Below are 26,215 nucleotides of genomic sequence, written 5' to 3'. Positions count from 1 at the left end.
TTTCCTAGTAAGTTTTCAAGGCCAAGTGTATATTTCTCACATATAGAGCTTTGAGTGTTATGAAACAAAATTTTCCCCCAAACCCAAATTCATTTGTTGAAGGTTTGACCCCCAATGTGATGGTAGTTAGAGTTGGAGATTTTTGGAAATACTTAGGGTTAGGTGAGCTCATGTCCCTATAAGAAGGGTAAGAGAGAACACAGCTCTCTGTCTCTACCATGTACAACAAGAAGGTGGCTTATCTACAAGCCAAGAAGGAGGCCTACCAGGAACTGAATCCTTGATCTTGGACTTCCACCTTCCAGAGCTGTGAGAAATAAATGTCTGTTGTTTAAGCCATCTTGTGTATGGCATTTTGTTACAGAGCCCAACTTGACTAATATACTCAGTTTATACTGGTCACATTTCAAAGGCCCGATAGTCACATTTTGCTAGTGGTTACCAGATTGAAAAGCATAGTTCTAATCTGGCTAACCTAAATTGGTGAAAAAAATGATTACAGAGGGGTTTAAAGTGAGTTTTTAAAATTGCCAACATTGCATACTCAAATAAGGTAAAAGAATATTTCCTTAGTAAGACATCTTTTTAAATATGCTTTAAATAAAAATATTCTTTTTATTTCTAAATGACCATTTAAAAACGACTTTTTTATCTTAAAAGATAAATTTTCCTCCCCAATCTTATTTCCAATAGCAACACTTTCGGTAATCATCTCTTTACACAGTTCTTAAGTTAATTTCTGCTTAGCCCTGGGAAAAATGTCAGGTTGGTGTTTTCTTATTAGTGAAAATTCACTATACTTTCTAGATGCTTTCTATAAACAGCTCCGGGTTCTACAGTGTAGTCCACAAAAGCAAACACTGAAGTGATTTCATCATCTGTATCTTTTTTTCATTCTCTAGGAAAGAAATATTACCCCCACCAGCAAATTATTTTTTATTTTTAAAAAAATTTTTTTTTGTACCAGGGATTGAACCCAGAGGCACTCAACCACTAAGCCACATCCACAGCCCTTTTCTATATTTTTTATTTTGAGTCAGGGTCTCACTAAGCGTAGAGCCTCCCTTAGATGCTGAGGCTGGCTTTGAACTTGTGATCCTCCTGCCTCAGTCTCCCGAGCCACTGGGATTACAGGTGTGTGCCATCATGCCTGGCCCAAGATAAAGTTTTTTTAAAGTAGAAATCTAGAGGTTCCATGAAAATTCAAGCAGAAGACTAAACTGAGACTCAACTCCACCGAGGACAAAGAAAAGTATTTAAAAGCAACAGTATCCCAGGAGAAAGTGGCCTGATTTGGACCAATTTAAAACAGGACTTCAGCATGGGCCTAATCAGCAGTTCAACATTTGTCTCTGCATTCCTTGTCAGGGCTGCATTCCTTATCAGGGCTGCATTCCTCTGAGCTAGTTCACCAGCCTAAATATAGGCAGACTAAGCTGCTTGCTAGGGCCTTAAAAGTTATGGAGTGTACTGCCCAGTGCTGTCAGCTAAGCTGTGTCTGAGGGCCCACTCACACGTTCTTATCTGTGCACACCTGATTGTATAAAACTGTAAAGTGTCTTCACACCAAATTAGCCCAGATCCTCCATGGAAGGGTGCAGTTATTCAAGTTACTCTGTTAGTATTAGTCTCATAAGTAAAAATGTCAAGTGACATTAGGACACAGGCTCTGTTTTCAAAAGGTGACTTTGACATTTAAAAATGACCAAGTCATCAAGCTGGCTAAACTTATTAACATCGTTTATAGTGTGGATAGATGTGTTACTCTTGCTGTAGAGTTTTGGTTTCACATGCAGAAAACATTCTGTTTTGTATTCAATTCACCTTTAGTTTCTTTCTTAAATGGTTGAAATCATTAAGCGGAATTTCCAAAAGACACAGGGTCCCAGCTCTGTTTACTTACCTTGCTCACTTGATTGGTTACTTTCTTGGCAAATTCTATATCTGGAGGATCAGGCAGAGATGTGAATTGAGACTGCTGTTCGATGTGACCTTTTTTGTAGGTAATCTGACAAAATAAAAGACAGGAATGCTCATGAGTCATAAAATTATACCATTTCTCATATTCCATTTATTAGCATGTTTTTTTTAAAAAAAGATGATGCTTCCATCTTTGTATGAAGTCTTCAATTTTAGTACCCATGTTATCATAATTTGTCCTTCTAGACAGTACATGTCCTTGTTCTCAGTACAGCTAGTTATTTCTATGTCTTTGAGTCTTCTCTCTTTTCCGGGGTCTTCTTGACCCTAGATCTTTTGTTTCCTTCCATTTGTTTTCATACCATGTTGTATAATTTCAATTTTTATTTTTCACCAGCATCCTCAACTCTCAGTATCTTGTCTTTTCTCCATTCCTACTTAATTAGCCCTCAGTTGTGGGTCAACACTATCACATACTTTCTGTTCTTATGCCCAGAATGCTGAGTGTTACAGAAGAAAAATCACACAAATCTATGGATGGGGTAATGATAACATAAGTAGGACTAAGAGGGACACAGGAAGAAGGTATAGGGGAAGAAGCTTTGAACCCCAGCCCTCAGCTTGAAATCTATGGGCCTACCCACTTGTATGTTCTGTGAACAACTTGGTTTGGTCTCTGTATCCAATACTTTACGACTTTGTGGTATCCATTTGCCACTGTCTTCAAGCATCCCATAATATGTCCCTGGTCAGCCCCTATGCCCAGAAACTAGTCTAAAACCCCAGCACTGTCCTTAAGTCTCCAGTCAACTCTACCTTACTCTCAGCTTCCTGTTGTAAACAAAGGCTACACTTCTCCAACTCAGCCCTGCCCCCCCCCCCACCACCTGCCCTAACTCCTAGGAGAAGCATCCCTTCCAAAGGGCCCGGCTTCTGCATGCTGGGTACCATTCCTTCCTGTTGCCCCTTGCGCCCAGTTCTGATGGTCACCCCTTTCCTTTCTCACAGTTTCAATCTCCCCTCTTCACCAAGGCCTTCCCTTCAGCCTCTAAAAGACCTCTATCACCTTAAAATAAGGATGGTATTTATGAGTCATGCATCCTTTTCACTCTTGTTGTTCTTTTTCTCTTTATTACTGATTCTTCTGGAGTTTTCTTCCACCAATTTTGGCCCCACCTCCATTAAGGCAAAACTATTCATAGACTCTTAGATATATGTGACCCTCAAATTCCTCAGGGCCTTCTGTATGCTGTTTCCTCTCTCAGGAATATCCCGACCCCACTGACTCCCCATCTGTCTGAAACTGCTGCTGCTTCTCCTCGTCTCAGGATGGCATGACTTGCCCTCCTTTGTCTCCAGTACCCAATGGCATGAGCTCTCCCTGACTCCCAAAGTAGACGCAGTTTCCTTCTCTAGGGATCTCACTCAAGGTGACCTTTACCTCCTTCAGATAACACTGTAAGGAATTGTCTACATGTCTGTTTTTTCTTGGAGAGTGAGTCCTGGGATGGCAAAGGAATGTCCTCTCATTGGGAACACTTGTGGCCTGCATGGTCCCTGACTGGAGGAATGTTCAGTGACTGATTTCAGAATGTGGGTCTTACACACCAAGTCTGTGAGGGGACAATAGGAGGATTATCCCAACTCTTCTGTCACACAACTGTGAGACTTCTACAGATTTTTTTTTTCTTTCCACAACCAGTATTCTTAATTAAAAAAAAAAAAGGTTCGATAATGCCATGGTCCTAATCACTTTATTCTTTAACCAAGTCTAACTGTATCTTACCCCATCTGTCTAGTGCCTGTAACAAGAGCTTTCATGAACATCAAATCAACTGGGATATAAAACAGTTTTAAAAATGCATAAAAGGCATAAATTCCACTGCCGAGTTTCTTTTAAGTAAGTGAAGACTTTATTTCAGGCATAGGCCAACTGGAATTTTCCATGCCTGCTTAAGTCCTTAGGGAGAAGATAACATGCAAACAGGAGAAATGCTTATTCCAAATGACATTCTGTCAAGAAGTTTCAGAGAAATCAGATCTAAAAGTCCAATTTTCTCAGAAACTTGTTCAGAATTCTGTCTCCTTAGAATTCTGCACTCTAGATCAGCTTAAAGGGCTAGGGATGTAGCTCAGTGGTAGAGAGCTTGCCTTGCATGTGCAAGGTTCTGGGTTCAATTCTCAGTGCCACCAAAAAAGAAAAAACAAAAGAAAGGGGAAAGAAAGTGTTTGAACATTAGGAAATAGTTTTTAAAAATAAATAGATCAACTTAAAGACTCTCTTGGTATTTGTAATATATGTTGTCTCTACTTACATAATAAGGGAACTATGATAAGTAGAGTTAAAATTGTCATAGGAAGAAGAGACAGGAGAGGGAGCAGGAACATATAAATCTAAGCCCCTAGCTGAAAACCTATATGCCTACCCAGTGGTATGTTCTGTGAACAAATGCTTGCTTAGGGCTCTATGCTGGATATTTGTAGAAATTTGTGGTGCTGACAATAGTATTAATAGCATGTTGATAATCTGATACTTAGTGCATACTTGGTCTGCAATCAAAACAAAAGCTCTACTGTAACTGCCAGGTCCTACTGAAGAAGAGTAGAGAAGATTTCATTATTATATATTCTCCTTCATTATGTTCTCTTTTGTGCTATCTCAAAAGTGTGGCCAAATCAATTGTTTGACATTCACTAGACTGCTATGGAGGTAATCCTTCCTCTGTTTCATGGATAAAGGGAGATACAGGAGATTAAGTGTCTTCTTGGAAACCTTTCCCTGAGCTTATATGACATGGCATTTCCTGGTCCCCCTTCAGCTTCTCTGATCTCATCCTTTGCTGGCTCCTCTCCAGATGTCCTAAGTGTGGGTGTCCTCCAATGCTGCCCTTGACCCTACACTCTTCTGCCTCCCTCATGCATTTCAAGTCTCCAGCTATCATTTTTGCTCTGATGACTTTAAAATATTAAGTTCTTGTCCTAATCTCTAATCTCTGTGACATTCTAAATTTCTGTACATTCCTAGAATGCCTTGATCTGAATATTCCTCCCATTAAAACAAATCTGCTTCTCTTTCCATTAGTGCATCTTTACCAGGTGTACCCCATTCACCCTGACCACCTATCTATGATCATAAACTCATTTATGACTTCTTTCTCTCCATCTCCAGCATCCAGTATCATTAACATTTGTTAATACTTATTACCGTCAATTTCTTTCTTCTTCACCTTTACCTCCACCATCTGATCCATCTATATCACTAAAATAGACTTCTACAAATATCACTGTTTCTAGTTTTTCCTAGTCCCAACTCACCATATTGTCTATCAGATTTTTTCCACATTCTTTTATCATGTTGTTTCCCTCTCAAGCATCTAATGATGCTGTTCATTGCCTCCCCTATTGTGGCAAAGGTATTTTGTCTGATTTCTAAAGTCCTGCTGTCAGCAATCTCACAATCACATCATTCACATTCGTTGTTCCATGATATCCAGACTCATTTGACCTTGGTCCCTTGTTCAAGTGCAGTCTCCACTTGGGATGTCTTTCTTCTTCATCACTACCCAGCCCTTCTGGATCTGCCTCCACATGACCTTCTCTGATTACGTATGTGTCCTTTCTTACATCAGGTATTAGACTATAGTATTTTGTTTTTAACATTTTTTTTGTTGTTGGACATATATCGTGGTCATATTTTAGCCTAATTATAAATTCTCAAAGGAAAAGATGAACACTTCTTGTAGTACTTTCCTATCCTGCTAGGTATGGATGCATAATGGAGTTCAGTAAATAATCACTAATCACTTGCTAACGGCTCATAACAATGTTATGAATTCATGAACTACAGAATCAAAAGCTCATCTTAGAAGTAGGTACCCACACTCTATGTACTATGTGACTTTAGGATCTTATTAAGCCTTCTTTGTTTTCTCACCTGCCCTTATGGAAAGGTAAGAGTTTATCTTAATCACATGAAAAGTGGGATAGAAAATGTGTCCACTAAATTTTCAGGTGATATTAAATGAGAAGCAATAAAAATTATACTTCAAAAGTTGGAGGCACCATCAAATTAGCATGTAAACTTCAGTTCAGGACAAGATTGAACCCTAGCACCCATTGGTAAATCTAGTCAATCTCACTAGGTCTCAAGTAGCTCAAGTCCATATTGAATATAAGAAGTTTCAAGGATCTAGCTCAACAGTTGAACAACAAGTACCATGTCATTTATAAACAGAGCTCTGCTAAAACCTAGATCAGGAGACTTTGGATTTTCCATATGATTTCCAGCAAATCCAGGGGTCAAGAAATAAAGTGCCTCAAAACAAGGGCAAGTGCTAGGCCTGAGTGGGGCTCTCAATTTTAAGGAGAGCTTCTTCGCTCTTTTAAGTTCCTCTAACATACAATTTTCAGTGTCTAGAATATTAAAATTCTGTCAAGTGGGATTGGTGATTTTTTGCTAACTCTGAAATATCCTCTCCATACACCATTGCTCAGAGCTCTTTGTGGGATAACCACACAAACATGTTTCAACAAGTCGCCTGTCAGTCTCTGTGCAGAAGTAAGACACAATACCATTAAGACCTGTTGACCAGGACAGCAACACAAAGTTCCTCTATAATACTGCTTACTTAATAAATTTGTGAGCGTGGCTGTAATTCCATAGCTGTTAAAAAAAAAAAAAAAAGCCACTCCATTGTCACAAAAGAACTTCAAACAAAGCCAAGAGAACCACACGTGATCTAGTGGAAAGAACACTGGTTTGTGGGAGGAACACAAGTCTGGGCTCTATGTGACCTACCTATGTGATCTTAGGCTCAAGTTCCTCACCTATTAGAAGAAAGGACTGGACTAAATTATACCTAATATATAGCATATTCTATATCTAACTTAAATTAGATATCATAAACAATGATTCTGGAGGTACTCCTTAGCAATAATGGCACATAGTCTTTTTTTAAAAAAGAAAAAAGGCTTTCAGTGAACATCTGGCCAGAAAGTGTAACTCCAGTTTTCCCCAACTCCACACACCCCACTCATGCCAACTTCAGTTCACTTACATCGCTGAGAGCTTTCTGGGCCTGGGCAACCCTCCTCAGTTCCGGGCTATCATTATATGGGTAAAACAAACTTTTGTCTGCTTCCCAGTCTTCTGTGTACAGTTTCTAAATCCAAAAAAGAGTGAAAAGTTATGAAATAAAATGTGATCACACATAAAGTGCACGATTTTATACTTATTCACTAAGGGCCTAAGGGACCAAGGGCAAATTGAGAACAGAGATAGATGAGATTCATAGGTAACCCCCCTTTTCCATCAAACCCACACAGATGTGTCGGATTTATCTCCTCCCTGGAACTTAACCTGCTTCTTGAAATGACTGCTAACACAGTGTCAGAAGCCAGGAAGCATGTCCAATAGTTTCTGCCACAAAATAAACCTCTAATAGGGTTATGCCAGGGATAACAGAAGTATAGCACAGGGGCTACAAAAAAAAATTTAAGATAGTACTTTGTCAATCTCAGCTGGTTCTCAAGTGTCTTCCTTCTCTCCATTCATGTTCCAGCTGGTTCTCAGGGTCTCAAAAGATTCTGTACCCTTTTGCCCAAGAGCTTTGAGAGGAGCTGAGGCTCCTCTTTGCCAAGCCCCACTTTGCAGTCCTATATGTCTCCAGGCTATTCACAAAAAGACTGGAGAATGTGTCGGATTTATCTCCTCCCTGGAACTTAACCTGCTTCTTGAAATGACTGCTAACACAGTGTCAGAAGCCAGGAAGCATGTCCAATAGTTTCTGCCACAAAATAAACCTCTAATAGGGTTATGCCAGGGATAACAGAAGTATAGCACAGGGGCTACAAAAAAAAATTTAAGATAGTACTTTGTCAATCTCAGCTGGTTCTCAAGTGTCTTCCTTCTCTCCATTCATGTTCCAGCTGGTTCTCAGGGTCTCAAAAGATTCTGTACCCTTTTGCCCAAGAGCTTTGAGAGGAGCTGAGGCTCCTCTTTGCCAAGCCCCACTTTGCAGTCCTATATGTCTCCAGGCTATTCACAAAAAGACTGGAGAACTGTATTCCAGATTGTCAAGAATGTACCAGGTATTGCTATAAATTTCTATGATGGGATCATGAAGGAAGCTGGAGGTAATGATGGAGCAGAGGCTTACCTTACTGAACATGGCTGTATTTTTAATGGCCTGGACAAGTTCAGGGGCATCAGGGGGAAGCAGGTACTTATCCTTGGTGTCTTCCCAGTTCTGCTTATATAAAACCTAGACAGAAAGAGCAGAAGACTTATGTCTGGATGTCTCACCGAAGGCATGAGGATTTCTATAACAGAGGGACTGTAGTGTAGTAAAGGGGGCCTCTTGCAAAAGCTGTGGATAGGTTACCAGGAAAATGCTGACCATGTCCACATACTATCAGACCTTCACCTAATTAGGAAGATTTCGCTTAAAAATTCTAGTTTTTTGAACTAATTCATTACTTTTGAGTCTCTATAGATTCCTTCAAAGGTTGCAATCAGTCATGACTCAGTTTGGGTGGCAGACATGTTTCTTTTGACTTGCATGTTATTCTAAAAATGGTTTTGAATGAATTGCATACATTTGAAATTGGGAAATTTCTCATAGAAATTCAGCTCCCCAAATTCTTAAAAAATAAAGAAAGAAATAAGAGTCTCCAGGACATTGGGATTGCATTCTGTGCAGCACCCCTGGAGCTAAGTTGCAACTGCCTCTTTGGGCACGTCACAGAATCCTCTATCCACTGATAGGCAACTCAGTTTTCTGTGGAGGCTTTCTGATATGTGTGGGCCTTTAGTTCAGACTGCCTGTGGGACTAGTGAGCAGGATCAGCCCACCCATTTCTCCTCCAGGACAAGCAGAGGTAACATACCTGCTGTTAAATAGCCCAGCCACCCAGGCCACAGCCTCACCTTGCTGACTTGCTGCGACACTTTCTTTGCATGTTCAATATCTTTTGCTTTTTCATCCACATGACATATAGTTTTAGCAACATCGCCGTCCATTCGATACTTAACCTGCAGAAATGATGCATGGTTATAGTTTACGACAAGCTCAAACGTGAGAATATTAAAGAATAGCTTTATCAACGAAGATCATTAACTCAATGACTAAGTCTGCATCCCAAGGCAAAATTTCTGAATTTATCTAGGACACTGTGATCTCCAAAGACTGACACAGAGCCTGCATCTACTGTTTTGCTTTCATGGCTAAATCTCTAGCCTGCTCCTTCTTACCCTCACTGTGCTCCAATGTGGAGGACTACAGCCTCTACCTCAGTCCCCTCTTAAGCTCATCGCTGAGCCAAGCTCACAGAAGTCTCTGGGTTCATGTTTACAGCAACATAATCTAGGATCAATGTTTTCTCTAGATTTCTGGACCTGTAATTCAACCCCTTATTCTCACTACACATATTTAAAGCCCCTAGTGCTAGGCATATTTTCGAAATGTTTCTCTCCTTTATTTAAGCGATGCAGCCCACCTCACTAAGTTGATCTTGCACTTTCTTGATTCTGCGAAGTTCTGGAGTATCAGATGTGCTGGCGTATGGCTGTCCTTTTGCTTTCTCAAATTTCTCCTTGTATTTATTCTAAAGGGGGAAAAAAGTTAGATACTCACCTAGAACCTGATAAGATAGCAGCAGAAATGTCAGACAATACACTTATCCCCAACTGATTTAAAAAAAAAAAACTCTCCAAGTTATAACAATTATCAGTTATAACAGCTTTTATTTTGTCTAATATCCTCTCAGCAAAAACGAAAATAGATTTGTTAATCATTCCCCCTAAACATGATTGGGTCCTAGAAATAGTAGAAATTTGTTAGAGATTATTGTCTTGGAAATGCCCTAAAATGAGTCTCTCAATTTTTTTTGTTTGAATGTGCATATAAAAAGCCTGAACCTCAATTATTTCAGAAAATAAATATAGAAAATGAGTTAAGTCTGAAAAGATTTGATTGTTATTACAATACAAAAATATTCAATTCAGAAGTTGCAGCTAAACCTCGGTGGTTTAGATAGCTGAGACACCCGCTGAATTAATGAAAAGTCTAAATTATGGAATATTTTGAAATGAAAGGCATTTTTATTATTTCTGCTAACTATACAATGAATTCTTGCTTTAACAATAACATGCATAATTTATCACTATTAAGACTTCAAAGAGTTCTCTTGAGCAGAATAGTCAACAATCTAAATTATATCATTGATTTCGTTCCTAACCACTTTTGATATATTACAGAACTTTGCTGACAATCTTTTCAGAATATCAGAAATTCTAGGTTTGTAATGTCTGAACTAATGATATTTTGTGGCAATAAATTAACAAAACAATTTTCTATCTTTGATGAATATGGCAGTGATCAAGAAATTTTTAATTTTTAGACACCTAAATCTTAGATCACTCAAGAATGTGAAGTAGAAATTTACTCAGTAGTTGCCAGGAGTTGACACTTAAGCCAAAGTAAATATTAATTAGCCAAATACAACAGGACACTTTTTTTTTAATTTTTTATTGTTGGCTGTTCAAAACATTACATAGTTCTTGATATATCATATTTCACAATTTGATTCAAGTGGGTTATGAGCTCCCATTTTTACCCCATATACAGATTGCAGAATCACATCAGTTACACATCCATTGATTTACATATTGCCATACTAGTGTCTGTTGTGTTCTGCTGCCTTTCCTATCCTCTACTATCCCCCCTCCCCTCCCCTCCCCTCCCCTCCCCTCTTCTCTCTCTGCTCCCTCTACTGACATTCGTTTGTCCCCCTTATATTATTTTTCCCCTTCCCCTCACTTCCTCTTGTATGTACTTTTGTATAACTCTGAGGGTCTCCTTCCATTTCCATGCATTTTCCCTTCTCTCTCCCTTTCCCTCCCACCTCTCATCCCTGTTTAATGTTAATCTTCTTCTCATGCTCTTCGACCCTACTCTGTTCTTAGTTACTCTCCTTATATCAAAGAAGACATTTGGCATTTGTTTTTTAGGGATTGGCTAGCTTCACTTAGCATAATCTGCTCTAATGCCATCCATTTCCCTGTAAATTCTATGGTTTTGTCATTTTTTAATGCAGAGTAATACTCCATTGTGTATAAATGCCACATTTTTTTTATCCATTCATCCATTGAAGGGCATCTAGGTTGTTTCCACAGTCTAGCTATTGTGAATTGTGCTGCTATGAACATCGATGTAGCAGTGTCCCTGTAGCATGCTCTTTTTAGGTCTTTAGGGAATAGACCGAGAAGGGGAATAGCTGGGTCAAATGGTGGCTCCATTCCCAGCTTTCCAAGAAGTCTCCATACTGATTTCCAAATTGGCTGCACCAATTTGCAGTCCCACCAGCAATGTACAAGTGTACCCTTTTCCCCACATCCTCGCCAGCACTTGTGCAACAGGACACTTTTGACATCAACTTTAGTCCTATGTAATTCAATCTTCCCCTGATCTGTATTTCAGTTTCTTAAGCCCCCATAAGACATGCAATCAAACTACCTAGTTAGATCTTGAAAAAAAAAAATCAACAAATTAGATGCTTCAAAATGGGTCTAAATCTGCTGCCTGTCAGTGTAACTATAGAACTGTACAGGGACTTTAAGGATCAGACACCACCAAGCACAGTGATTTTTAGCCTGGGCTGTATATTAGAATCACCTGGGGGGCTTTTAAAGCTACTTCTGCACAGACATGAGCTTGGCCCAATTAAACTAGAATGACCTAAGCATCAGGAGTTTTCAAGCTTCTAGGGATTCCACTGTGCAGTCATGGTTAAAAACCATGGTTCTGGGGTATATCTGATCCTCAATCTCAAATGAGTTTCCAGTCTAATCTACAAGTTCTTCCTCACTGCATATCCCTTGCAGACTTTTAATATTCTGTTAGCTACTCTATTTAAGAGTCTATTCTGCTCATAGTTTATGTATGTTATCTCACTTCCCTGAACTGACCTCAGTGAAGTCTATATTTATGATTTCATTATTCAAGATTGGCAAGTAGTGATTAAGTACCAATAAATGCTTTATAATTGGCCTTATGCTTATTTTTTCAGGAATAATTTGCATTGATGTTGCAGTGGTACAAATGAATACATGAAAGGAAAATCAAGAGTCACAAGAAAGGAACTTGTGTTTCTACACAGTAAGTTTTTTTTCATACAAGGTTGAGAAACAAAAATCTAGCCAGCATCCAAAACAGTCAGTTAAGATCAGTAACTTCCCAATAATAAAACCAGTTCATCAAGAGTTGGATACTTACTGGGCTAAAAAGATTCTGCATTTTCTGACTATGTTCAATGTAGGGGGTCATGAACTTGGAAGTGTCCACCTTCTTCCGAATGACCTTCTTCCTCTCCACTGGCTTTGCCGGCTCTGGCGCTGCCAGGGCAGGTTTGGAAGTTTCCGATTGCCCATAGTCAGACGTTGTCCTTGTTGTTGTGGTTTCATAGATTTCTGTTATTGTCTGAAAATTTGACATGCAGTTCAACATTGTTATGAAAGTAAAAAGTGTGGTGCCATGGTATTGGTATACACTATTTTAACTTTAAGTCAGATTACATTCCTGGTGTTACTTCCGAGGTATAAAACAGGCCAAAACAGGAAGCTACGCACTATAGCCATATGAAGGCCTATTATGTTACAAAACTCTCAATGCCGACGGTGACGTTGCCTTAATTGCATTTGCAGAAAGACACTCAAACACTTCGAGCTAGCATAAAATCAGAAATAACATTCATAAACATCTGAGAATTTTAAGTAGTCTGGATAAAATGAAAGCAAACTTAAGACTGGGGAATAAAAGGTTAAGACAACTGAATAAAGCTCAGATTATTTACTTTTAACTTTTAAATGAGTAAAGAAAAAAATTAGTTGCATTTTCTGAAGGCATTCAGGCATTTTTCTCTATAGAATGAGATAAAGAATAATGGACTTTTAAAAAATGAATTGCACCCATAGTTTAAGTATTTACCATTCTCTTGGCTGAGTTAATTAATGTGAACTGGAGTGCCATTCCCACTCATACTTAGATGGACAAGAATAATAATGACAACATAAATGAGGTCATTCTCTTCACAACAATTCTGTGTATATAGTAGGTGGGAAATTATGGTTTCTTACAACAGGTTATAGTGGAAGAAACTAAGATTCAAAGTTTGAATCTAGATCAAGGTTAAAAATATTATATGTAGGAAAAGAAGGTATGCAGCCAAGTCTTCAATCCATCTCACAGTATCATTTCCTTCAGATCAAATATCATCTGTGCCAAAGGAAGAGTTCTGGCATAAATTATGAAAAGAGAAACCTGACAGAGAAGTTGTATATTCAGGAAAACTCCCTCTAAAGTTGCTGGATCATTACTAATTGGTTGTTTTCTGTCCATTATTGCTAATCCATGGCTGATCATGAGAAACCAACCAATTTATAGCATCTACAGATGTTTACTTTTAATGCAGACACAGGCTCTCTGAGCAGGCCTCAAGGTTAGCCATCCATATCACTGGGTGTCATGCTCCAAGAGAAATAGCTTCATGCAGAAAATGAAGCATTAGAGAGGTGTTTCAACTTGGTGTTTAAAAAAAAGGTTCCAAGTTGGACTATTTATGGGAGTGGTTCTCAGAATTCCCAATGTGTTAAAATCCCAGTAACATTTTATTGCATCATCAGGGACAAAATCTTAGAGGCATAGTCTCTAGTGCAGAGATTGTATCCTACAACTCTACACAATGCAACTGAGGGACCCTATGTCAGTTACAAGTCCAAGGCTATTATAGAGTGATGATAGCCACTGACTTTAGCCTAATCGGCATGTCTACACAAAAGAGTATCAACAATGGAAGGAACCATCAGCTGCTGACTTTTTGAATAGCAAAAAGAGTGAGATAACCTGTCAAACTACAATTTTTTGTTCTTTTAACACCAACTTCTGGGCAACAGGTAGGTGGGTGAGCTTTCCTCAGATACTCCCTTCTGCCATCTTTGCGGCCTTGAGAGTCTGAGAGAGAAGAAGGCTCTTCCCACTTCAATGAGAATGTGGCTCATGCAGATATGGACTGGGTCTTACCTCTCCTGGCACCTCTTCGTAAATTGTCTCCTCTGTGTAGTACTATAAACAGAGCATAAAGGCATGGTCATGAGAAGCAGAGCAGGAACTACCTCAACCCCACCTCATCTGAGTCCTTAGAGACATCACTAGCTTAGCTGGTTTAGAATATCTGTGGGAAGGATGTAGTGAGGGAGCCTGTTCATACTTTGGGGCCCATTTTCTCCTCAGGAAGCTTCAGGAAAGCTCAAGTAAATGACATCTGAAAAGATGCAGTAATGAGGTTGGTTTTTAGTCAGGGGAAGCTATTTTCTTGGGACATGTAACGTGGTTTCTTATTGTACCCCAGATAGAATTTGCTTAGCAAAGAATACAGTAACAATTTCGTGAGTGTGCCCTTTGGGCAAAGGGAAACTGCACTAAGACTGTTTACTGACAACAAAACAAGACAGACACCCCAGTGTGAATAAATTTTTAAAGGGAAATCATGGAAATAAGATCCAAGAGCATACCTACATCTCAATTATTCCTCTACACTCCTGGTTACTAAGCGGTACTTCTGGAGGGATGGCTTTCAATAGTGGGATGGCCCCCAGTATTGTCCAAATTATACTTACGTCACGTGCATGTATGAATATGTAACAATGCATCCCACAATAATTATAATTATAATCATAATCATAATGCACCAACAAGAAAAGTGGGGAAAACATAGTGTGACGGTCCTAAACAGGTGCTAAGAAGACAATCTGTAAATGCCAAGGTAAGAAAGGAAAAATGAGAAGACTTCACACAAAATGTGGGGCAGTTGAGCTGCTGTTTGCCAAAGGTGCCTGCAGCCTGGATCTGAAAATAAGTCTACTTTTGTTCTACTTCTGACATCATTAGCAATAAATAGATGCAGATAGGAACCGGCTGACATTTTGTTTCAGATGCGTAAGGAGAGTGGAATCCTGCCCCAGCCTCACCCAGCTCTGCTGGGCAAACAGAAGGCAAAGCTCATTTAGGCCAAGACACACAAGGAAAGGGATAAAAATGAAATTCTTGGCTCATTTTCTCAGGCAAAAAATACATAACATTTTACACTTCTTTTCTCTTATTTCTGACACCAAAATACTTACTGGGGAGAGGGGAGGGGAAAGAGTCGCAAAATTTTCCTCAATGGCCTTCTTTTTTTCTGCCCTGTGTTCAGTAAATTCTCATCAAAGTAGTTAACCATTATCAAAAGGCCACCTGCTCTATTTCACCTGCTTAATGTCTTTTTTTTTTACTAAATATATATATATATATATATATATATATATATATTCTGTATATCCTTACATATAGCAATAGGAATCAGAGAAATGCTCTTTTACCCTTGTGACATCAGCACATGAAAAAATACTGTTTGGACACTTTACAAAATATTGATACTGATGCCACATGGACCCATTTCTTTGGTCACACAAAGCATGAGTGACTTGAAAAGAAATATTAAACTAAAGTGAATGATTCCCAATATTTTGGATTTTCTTAATATCCAAGTAAAAGAAGCTCTTTGGGAGCCATCCAATCCTACCTTTCTCTTGCAATTGGTAAATATATCTTAGAAATAAGCTTTTAAAAAGGCAGCATTATCCAAATGGTTGGCATTAACATGTGTGCCAAGTCTCACTCTTTTTTAAAGAGCTGTGCCACTAATTAGATAGTACATCTATCCTTACTTATTTTTCTTTCCAAGTTTAAGAGTGACAGTAAAATTTTATTTCAGATGTCCAAGATCCCTAGGAGATATATTTTTAAAGCTAGTTCTTCTGTTTTTAAACTCTTCCCTGACCAATTTTCTCAAATCTGCCACCATTCCATTCTCAGGATCTTTTTTGAGACCAAAGAGACCTCGGTTCAACACTCACTGGCAGGCAGTCTATTAGTCTAGCACTTGCTGGTCAGACTCAGAAGTAGTAATGGGGACAAAATGGCATGGATGGGATGCCTAAAAATAGACCCTTCCGTTTTTATGACTAGTTAAATCAATCAGGCCCTGCACTGAGGACAATTTCCAATGACAAATGAACACAATTATTTTAAGAAAGTCAAGGGATATTTAAGTAAGAGGCTAAAAAGTGTTGCTGGTATTATCATCATATGAAAGACAATTTAATTTATAATTATGTTAATATCTGATAGTGATAATTCTGATCCTTAGGGACCTACATAAAATGCTCACTAGTAATAATATTGAGAATAATATGGAAGATGTAGCCATCAGCATTTAAGTCAGAGACCAAATACTATAGTATATGAGATTCATTCTGGATTGGTTTGTTTTTTAATATTCTTCTCTCTTCATCTAAATAGAGACTGGTTGCTAAAATAGTTTTCCATAGATAAATTTTGACACTTTCATCTAGAATTTAGTTTGGAGCAGCTCTTACAGTTACTTTCAGTCTCATTAAAGAGCACAGATTTTCAAAACTGCTTCCATATTTAGATCATTATCATTAATTATGAATTATTAAGCACTCTCAGATCATGGCACTATGTATGGGTGACAGCCCCAAGCCTTTAGATTTTGTTTCTAGAATGTGAAGCTGAAGGTAAAAACTGGTAAGGAAAATAGTTCTATAACATGATCAAAGTAAACTGATACAAATATAAAATAATGACTTTATAAAATGTCAGACGTCCACCAATAATGTGGAGAAAATTTGTCAAAATACCCACTACGGTCTTCATACTTATTCAAGTTTCAAAAGCAAAAGCTAATTTTGCTTATATGGGTAAATACAATAAAGTTGGTGGGAAAGTGGCTCCAACTATCACTTCTGACCTTCATGAATTTGTTTCTACATATTTGTGGCCATATATGCACGTATACATATATAAAATCTCACAGATGTGATGATTCTGAGTTAAGTAACCCACATCACCCTACAGACAGACAATCAACAAACTGAAGCAAGGAGGACTGAGTTCTTTTTCCTCTATTGCTTTGCAGACACTAAGAAACAGTTTAGTTTCTGGAACTTTCTCCCCATAGTGTCACCTCTGTCCCTTTGATCATTGGTGTTGGGAGGTGGGAAAAAAAGCCATTTGGGGAGTAAAACATGCCTGTAGGTTTGGCACACTTTGGTTTTGGTTTTTGTGAGTTCAAACAAAAGCAAAAATGACAAGTAGTGGTATTTCCTTTCTGTTCTACACCCCACATTATTACAGTGAAACTGAACATAAAATATTCCTTTCTTAGCTTTAATGATGATTCTTTGTGAGGTTATAATAAAAAATGTGTGGGTTTTTTTTTTTAAATGATCAATTCACCTACACAGCTTTGTCACTACAGGGTTACTTTGCTATCAGAGCTATTGTGGGGCTTTTTGTGTGTTTTGTTTTTGTTTTAGTCTTACCTCCACCACCTCCTCATATTCTTCGTCATCTGCCATTTTCCCAGAGTAGTAGTGGCACCTACAAACTTTCCATATTCCACACAAATGAAAACACATTAGCATCTATTTCCAGGACAGAAATGATCTTATAACACTATAAAAGATAGAGTTAAGACCCATCTAATCTACATAACACATATTTTTTGCAGGCTAAGGGGGAGAACACATTTAGAATAGGGGCCTAAACAAAGGAAACCTCAAACCTCTTTCTCCTTATTGAATATTGAATATTGTTCCTTCTACACAATCAATTCAGTTAAAGTTGAATGTGGACACCAAGGTGAGTGAGTAAGAGAGTCTGGACTCCAGGAATAGAGAATGTAAATTTCTAAACACTTGGAGAAAAAGCATTTTCAAGCAAAACTCTTAGCAAAGTAAAGGTCAGTAAAGGTCATAGAGCCAAAATGTCAAAAGGGTCAACTGAGGGACTGAGGCTGTGGCTCAGTGGTAGCACACTTGCCTGGCATGTGAGGCACTGAGTTTGATTCTCAGCACCAAGTATAAATAAATAAAATAAAGATCTCTCAACAACTAAAAAAAATTTTTTTAAAAGGGTCAACTGAGTTCTGTACTGCTCTAGCATGCTGCAGTTTATCTCACGCTTTGAATTAGAACACATAAAAATAAATCTGTCGATAAATTGTAAGAGAAAAACAGAAACCTCAAGGCAATGGGGTTATTTTCTTCCGGAAAACCATTGGCTTATACGGATTTTTTTCTTTCTTTTCTGTAGCTCTTGTTCAACCCTGAAAGGGAAAAAAAAAATTTTAAAGCATTGGTTGAAGTACACATAAAATTATAGGTCTTTGGCTTAAGCTTCTAATTCAGGAACTAACGAAAGGATCTCCCAAGGCCTTTTCAGTCTGATGCCAACAAGTGGGGCCTTCCCATATAAGATGATGATGGCTGGGAGCAGCTGTCCCTTTGCCCAAAGATGCTTGTGTGTAAACCAATACCCCACAGTGGCTGGTTTTATTAAGCTAGCGAAACCACCCCTCCATCTGAGGCCAATGAAGCCCAGTAGAACAGGATAAATATAGGCACGTAGGACAAATGTCCTTCTTCATACTAATATACTTAGGGGAAAAACTTGAAGGCAAAAAATGAAAAAAACATTGTTGGACAAGACAGTCAACTTGGTCAAGCAATAAATCAGTCGGTGTAGGACTTGACTCTGATCAGACATGCTACATGTCAGATATCCATAGGGCCTTTGTAGGGCAATAGGATTACAGGCTTTCTTGGGCGCATTTCTATCACTATTACCCCCAGTTAGGACCCCAAACTTTGAAAATTACTTCAAGGGAAACTGTGGAACGTCTCTTGAGAGAACATTAGAGAAAAAGACATAAACAGACCTTACCTTCAAGCTATCAAATAAACTTCCTCAGCAGCAAATCCTCTCCCAGCTCTCCCCTCCTGAGAACCCCAGGCAAGAGCCTGCTCAGTGCCTGGGCTTCGAATTATCATGTGGCAGGAGCAGCCAATCAGACCTTGAGTTGCTCAAATTTCAACAGCTAAATATACTGAGTGATCTTCTGAAAACCACCTGTTCAACAGTTCCACTAAAGGATAAAGGGTAACAAATTGCTTGCTTAGAACTATTCCAACGCGATGGAATTTTACATAACTTCCAAACTCTAGAGGTCAAATTTAGGTTCCATTTTTCATTTTATTGCGGCTTTGTTCAAGATCCTATTCAGGCAAAGGAACTTACAGAAAATAAGCATGACTTTGAGAGACTTTGACCCTTCGATAACTGTGTTGTCACACCATCTGTACAGGATGGTGTGACGCTCACCAAGTGAACTACTGGCAAGTTATACTGGTGCTGCTGTGAGAGAAATAAGATCCAGAAAACATCAGGTTATCAAAAGCAATTTTTAAAAATGTGATGAATGGAATTATAGGTGAAAATATTTGATGGTGACACTAGATAAGATATCCATAGTATAATGAGGTTAGGCCGTATCATTTTCTGTAACAAAACCAAGGGGTCTGCCTACTCATTTCCCTGACCTCCAACCTAGGTAGGGCCTAATAATGAAGAGCCTCTCAGATGGAACAGGGTCACTGATTTCTAATTTCCTATTAACTTATAACTCCTGGCTCCTGGGGACAAAGTGTGGACATAAGCCTCAAAAGACTCAATTTCTAAACAGCAAGAGCAGAAAAGTTGAAAATCAGTAAATTACCACTCAGGATAAAGTAATGTCCTACTAGGCAATTCCGAATGTAATCCATTTACTTTGTAAAAATCATCCAACAATTTTCTTAAAACTTACCTGTTGTTCCTTGCTCTTGCACTTTCTTTGCTCCTGGACTATTCTTTTCATTTAAAATCTAATTCTGTCTGTATGTACCTACATATAGCATAGAAATCACAAGCTCTTATAGGGCAGAGAATTGCCCTTTTTCTCTGGGTTGCTTCTAAATTGAGGCCAAAACCCTACGGGTCATTCCTATCTTGATAAAGATTTGAGATAAACATATTGCAACTGTTGAAATTAAATGTTAGAAAGTAATCTCATATTTTAAACATATTTACTTCTCCTCCTCTTCCTTGATTCATACAGTGGTAATAGTTAACCTCATTTTATCATCTTAACTATTTGTACCTGTTCATCTCATGTGCTCTCACAAGTCTTATAACCAAGGGATATTTGTGTAACATGAGATCATTCACTTGGTAGCTGCAAACTTGAAGAATCGTGACTTCCTATTTCACACATGCTGTAAAAAGTTGTTGTTAAACTGAAAAATAATACATGTTTTTAAAAACAGTACAAAATTATGAAACTAATAAATAAGCATAGACCTTCTTAAAAGTAATCAATTTTAAGTTTTAGATATTTTCAAGAGAGTTATTAACATTCATTTACAAATTTAACAAAATTTAATGGACATGTTTTATGAAAATTTGCATAGCTATATCCTACTCTATTTCCCATAAGCAATTCTATTGAATAAATAGAGTATAATTTGTTTAATTTTTACTTCATTCATAACCACTAAGATTGTTTTACAATTTTTGCTATGACAAAATAAAACATATAGTAAGTATCTCTGCACATTATCTTTGTATACTCTATGAAATATATCTATAAATAAATCTCTAGAAATAGAATTACTGAGGCAGAGGATATATGCACATATTGAGAACTGATAAATATCATCAAATGCACCATTGAAAATAGTTACACTAGTTTGCTGTGCACACATCTCAATAATATTAGGGATTAACAACCTTTTCAAATATGTACACTCTAATGGGCAAATATTCAACTCCTCTGTTGTAGGATGAATCTTGTGTCCCTTCAAAATCTATATGTTGAAAACCTATCCTCCAATGTGTAGAATCGGGAGGTCAGACTTTGGGAGGTGGTTAGGTCATGAAGGTGCAGCCCTCATGAATGGGATTAGCATCCTTATAAAAGAGGACCCAGAGAGTAGCCTTGCCGTCTTTCTGCCACATGAGGATGCAGGAAGATGGCAATATGCAACCCATATTCCTCTTCAGAATCCAATCGTGCTGGTACCCTGATCTCAGACTTCCAGCTTCCAGAACAGATAAAAGTAAATTTCTAATTTTTATAAGCCACAGAGTTTATGATTTTTCTGGTATAGCAGAGCAGAAAAGATATCCTTCATTCATCACTTTTGAAAACACCACAGCAGGCAAAAGAGAGACTCCAGATGAGTAGAATTCCAAAACCATTTATAAAATGGATGTATCCCAGAAGAACAGGGTCTAACAAGTTATGGGGCCAGGATAATGAGTCTGCATAAATAGACCTTGTCTCAGACTTCTTGGGATGGATCTCTTTCTAAAAGAACAAAGGTCCCAAAGTCCCAGCTACACTGGCCTGAAGAAAGTTGCCCTAATAATTTTCAAAGCACATAAAAAGGGAAAGAGTCACAGGAGAGCAGAACTTCAGGCAATGCTTTCCTAAACATCAAAGCGTAGAAATGTTGGGCCTGGGGAACAGAGGAGATTTGATGGGGGAGAGGGCATTGTGACAGAGTGTTTGTTGTACGTTCTTTGATTTTATTCCTTATTTTGATCAAATTATGTATACACATAGTTTAAGGATCCGATGTTTTACAAGGCTTGTTAAATCAGTATCCACTTGCACTCTTTCTCCTTTTTTTTCTTCCCTAGAGTAATCACAAACTCTCCTTTAGCTATCTTTGTTACATATACCTCAAAACATTTTACAAAACACTAGTATGGAGTTCCACATGGCCAGGTGACCAGGAGAGAGACCCACCCCATCACCCCACGGCTGGAGACCAGGAGAGAGGCATCCTGTGCCCACAACCCATGTGGGGGTTCCTTATTCACCAATGCATGGCTCCACAGCCCAACATCAGGGTATATATAGGCTTAAGGCTGCCACTGCCACAAAACTGGGATATCGCCACTTCTATCAAGGGACAACAATAAGGATCTGGTAAGACGTTACCAAGGTTCCTGTGAGCCTGGCTGCACCAGAGGTGTCTCTTCTAGGGGTGCTAACGGTTATCCTGTTGCTGAGGTAACAAGGAGTCTTGCACAGGTTGCCTCTCTCTTGTTTCTCCTACGAACAGCCAACTTCTTATGATTACCTTCTCACTAGTCATATATAATCTAATATCTTGTATTCTAACATCCTACCTCATAAACATCTCAGCCAACCCCCCACCCTCCCATTCTACCATTAGAAACTGTTACCCATTACACAAGCCAATTGACTATATGGTAGAAGATAACCAAACTCAGCATTTCTGATTATAGTGACAAAACTGTAAATGAAAAATAGAAGCTAACTGATCTATGGCTGAATGTTGGGTACACTGAGTACTTTAATATTGATCTCCCCCTTAAAGGTGAGGCATTGGTAACCTGTGAGGACACCATAAGACAATAGGGCAGAAGCTGTAATACCTCAGGTCAACACTGCAAGATAGGAAGACACATGGACATCATGAAAAAACAAGGGAGGAAAGTGGCCCAAACAAACCAAGGTACTACAATAGAATCCATAGATAGTGCAGTAGGTGAAATGTCAGAGAAAGAGTTCAGAGTATGCATAACTAAAATAACCTGGGAATTAAAGAATGACCTAAGTGAGCAGATAAAGGCAAAAATCAATCACTTCAAGAAAGAGATAAGAGAACAAATACAGGTAGCAAGAGATTACTTCAAGAAAGAGACAGAGATTGGGTGGAGGGGAAGAACCAAACAGAAATCCTTGAAATGAAAGAAAGAATAAGCCAAATAAAAAACTCAATAGAAAGCATCACCAACAGACTAGATCACTTGGAAGACAGGACCTTAGATAAGAGGCCTACAGGACACACGAAAAGTACAAAATTACAACAGATCTACACCAAGACACATTATAATGAAAATGCCTAGCATGCAGAATAAGGATAGAATTTGAAAGGCTGCAAGAGAGAAAAATCAGATTACATATAAGGGAAGACAAATTCGGATCTCAGCAGATTTTTCAACCCAGACCCTCAAAGCCAGGAGATCATGGAACAACATATACCAAGCTCTGAAAAAATGGGTGCTAACCAAGACTCTTACATCCAGCAAAATTAAACTTCATATTTAATGATGAAATAAAAACCTTCCATGATAAACAAAAGCTAAAAGAGGGGTGGGAGGGGAAAGGAGGGGGTATGGGGTTAGAAATGATGGTGGAATGTGATGGACATTATTAACCAAAGTACATATATGTGTAAAAACACAAATTGGTGTGAATATACTTTGTTTACAACCAGAGATATGAAAAATTGTGCTCTATATGTGTAATAAGAATTTTAATGCATTCTGCAGTGAGATATAAATTTAATAAAAAAGAATTTATAGCAAGAAAGCTGCACAACAGAACATTCCGTGGCAAAATATTCCACAAGGAGGAAATGAAAAACAACAATGAAAATCTGCAAAGGGAAGAAATTCATTAAAGGAGAAACCAAGTCCAGTTAAAAACCAAAACTAAACAAAAATGGCCGGAAATACAAATCATATCTCAATAATAACCCTGAGTGTTAATGGCCTGAAATCACCAATCAAAAGATATAGATTGGTAGATTGGTTAAAAAACAACAAGAACAACAATATGCTGCCTTCAAGAGACTCATCTCATAGAAAAAGACATCCACAGACTAAAGGTTAAAGGTTGGGATAAAATATACCATTCACATGGTCTGAGTAAACAAGCAAGGGTTTCTATCCTCATATCAAATAAAGTAGACTTCAAGCCAAAGTTAATCAAAAGGGATAAAGATGGACATTTCATACTGCTCAAGGGAACCATACATCAATAAGACATAACAGTTAAAAATATATATGCCCCAAACAATGGAGCATCTATGTTCATCACTCAAACTCTTCTCAAGTTCAAGAGTCAAATAGACCACAACACAATAATTCTGGGTGACTTTAACACACCTGTTTCATTCAAACAAAAGCTAAACAAAGGAAGTATATAATAATATAATAGAACTCAATAATATAACCAATAACAGACTATATATATATATATATATATATATATATATAGAGAGAGAGAGAGAGAGAGAGAGAGAGAATATTATCTATCAATGAGCAAATATACTTTCATCTCAGCAACACATGGATCCTTCTCTAAAGTAGACTATATATTATACCACAAAGCAACTCTTAGTAAATACAAAAAAGTAGAGATACTACCCTGCATTCTATCAGACCACAATGGAATGAAATTAGAAATCAATGATAAAATAAAAAATAAATGCTACTCCAACACCTGAAGACTAAATAATATCCTATTGAATGAATAATGGGTTGCAAAAGATATGAAGAAGAAGATTAAACATTTCTTAGAGATAAATGAGAACAATGAAACAACATATCAAAATCTCTGGGACACTATGAAAGCAGTTTTAAGAAGAAAGTTCATTGCATGGAATTTATTCCTTCAAAGGAAAAAAAATTAACAAATAAACAACCTAACATTACATCTCAAAGCCCTAGAAAAAGAACAAATCAACCCCCAAATCAGTAGAAGACAGGAAATAATTAAAATCAGAGCTGAAATCAATGAAATTGAAACAAAAGAAACAATTAAAAAAGTGACGAAATAAAAAGTTGGTCCTTTGAAAAAATAAAAAAAAAATTGATAAACCATTAGCCATATTAATGAAGAGAAGTAGAGAGAAAACTCAAATTACTGAGATCCATGATGAGAAAGGAAATATGACATACACTACAGAAATACAGAAGATAATTAGAAATTATTTTGAAAGTTTGTACTCCAATAATATAGAAAATATGGAAGACATCGACAAATTTCTAGAGATATATAATATACCTAAACTAAATCAGGACTAGATACACAATTTAAACAGATCAATTTCAAGCAAGAAAATAGAAGATGCCATCAGAAGCCTACCAACAAAGAAAAGCCCAGTACTGGATGGATACACAGCTGAGTTCTACAAAACCTTTAAAGAAGAACCAACAACAATACTCCTCAAATTGTTTCATGAAATAGAAAAAGAGGGAACACTTGCAAACACATTTTATGAAGCCAATATCACCCCAATTCCAAAACCAGACAAAGTCACATCAAAGAAAGCAAACTTCAGACCAATATCTCTAAGGAATATAGATGTAAAATTAAAGGGATATGGATAGGAAAAGAAGAACTCAAATTAGCACTATTTGCAGATGATATGATTCTATACATAAAAGATCCAAAAATTCCACAAGAAATCTTCTAGAACTAATAAATGGATTCAGCAAATTAGCAGGATATAAAATCAACACATAAATCAAAGGCAATTCTGTACATCAGTGACAAATACTCAGAAAGAGAAACTAGAAAAACCACCCATTTATAATAGCCTCAAAAAACAATAAAACATTTGGGAATAAACTTAACAAAAGAGATGAAAGTTCTCTACAATGATAGCTACAGAATGCTAAAGAAAGAAATTAAAGAAGACCTTAGAAGATGGAAAGATCTCCCTTGTTCTTGGATAGACAGAATTAATATTGTCAAAATGATCATACTATACCAAAAGCACTATACATATTAATGCAATCCTTAAATTATACTAGAGAGCAATAGTAACAAAAACAGCATGGTATTGGCACCAAAATAGACCTGTAGACCAGTGGTACAGAATAGAGGACACAGAGACAAACCCACATAATTATAGTTATCTCATATTAGACAAAGGCGCCAAAAACATATATTGGAGAAAAGATAGCTTCTTCAACAAATGGTGTTGGGGAAACTGGAAGTCCACATACAACAAAATGAAATTAAACCTCTAATCTCTCACATGCCTAAAACTTAACTCAAGTGGATCAAGGACCTAGAAATTAAACCAGAGACTTTGTGCCTAATGGAAGAAAAAGTAGGCCCAAATCTCCATCATGTTGGATTAGGCCCCTACTTCCTTAATAAGACTCCTATAGCACAAGAATAAAAACCAAGAATCAATAAATGGGATGGATTCAAATTAAAAAGCTTCTTCTCACAAAAGAAACAATCAGTGAGGTGAATAGAGAGCCTACAGAATGGGAACAAATCTTTACCACATGCACATCAGACAGAGCACTAATCTCTAGGATATATAAAGCACTAAAAAACCTTAACACCAAAAAAAAACAAACAAACAAACAAAAAAACCAACCCAGTCAATAAATAAATAGGCCAAGGAACTGAACAGACTCTTCTCAGAAGAGGATATACAATCAGTCAACAAATATGAAAAAATGTTCAACATCTCTAGTAATTATAGAAATGAAAATCAAAACTACGCTAAGAT

General features: G+C 37.6%; 1 protein-coding gene across 1 annotated transcript in view; it reads right to left on the bottom strand.

Annotated features, from left to right (window-relative positions):
• Positions 1 to 18,154, bottom strand: part of Neb (nebulin) — a 202,939-nt gene extending 184,785 nt beyond the window's left edge. The window contains exons 1-9 of the mRNA XM_058573519.1: positions 18,063 to 18,154; positions 17,363 to 17,427; positions 13,998 to 14,039; positions 12,195 to 12,398; positions 9,418 to 9,525; positions 8,849 to 8,953; positions 8,079 to 8,183; positions 6,978 to 7,082; positions 1,904 to 2,008 (exon numbers count right to left, since the gene is read on the bottom strand). Of these exons, the coding sequence (XP_058429502.1) occupies positions 1,904 to 2,008; positions 6,978 to 7,082; positions 8,079 to 8,183; positions 8,849 to 8,953; positions 9,418 to 9,525; positions 12,195 to 12,398; positions 13,998 to 14,039; positions 17,363 to 17,398 (810 nt within the window). The 5' untranslated portion in view covers positions 17,399 to 17,427; positions 18,063 to 18,154. The remainder of the gene's footprint in view (positions 1 to 1,903; positions 2,009 to 6,977; positions 7,083 to 8,078; positions 8,184 to 8,848; positions 8,954 to 9,417; positions 9,526 to 12,194; positions 12,399 to 13,997; positions 14,040 to 17,362; positions 17,428 to 18,062) is intronic.
• Positions 18,155 to 26,215: the final 8,061 nt, after the last annotated feature.

This window comes from Marmota monax, unplaced genomic scaffold (genome assembly GCF_021218885.2).
Source record: "Marmota monax isolate L192 unplaced genomic scaffold, Marmota_monax_Labrador192_F-V1.1 WCK01_AAM20220418_F8-fsc00048, whole genome shotgun sequence".
Classification (NCBI taxonomy): domain Eukaryota; kingdom Metazoa; phylum Chordata; class Mammalia; order Rodentia; family Sciuridae; genus Marmota; species Marmota monax.
This window is presented reverse-complemented; position numbering and strand designations above follow the sequence as displayed.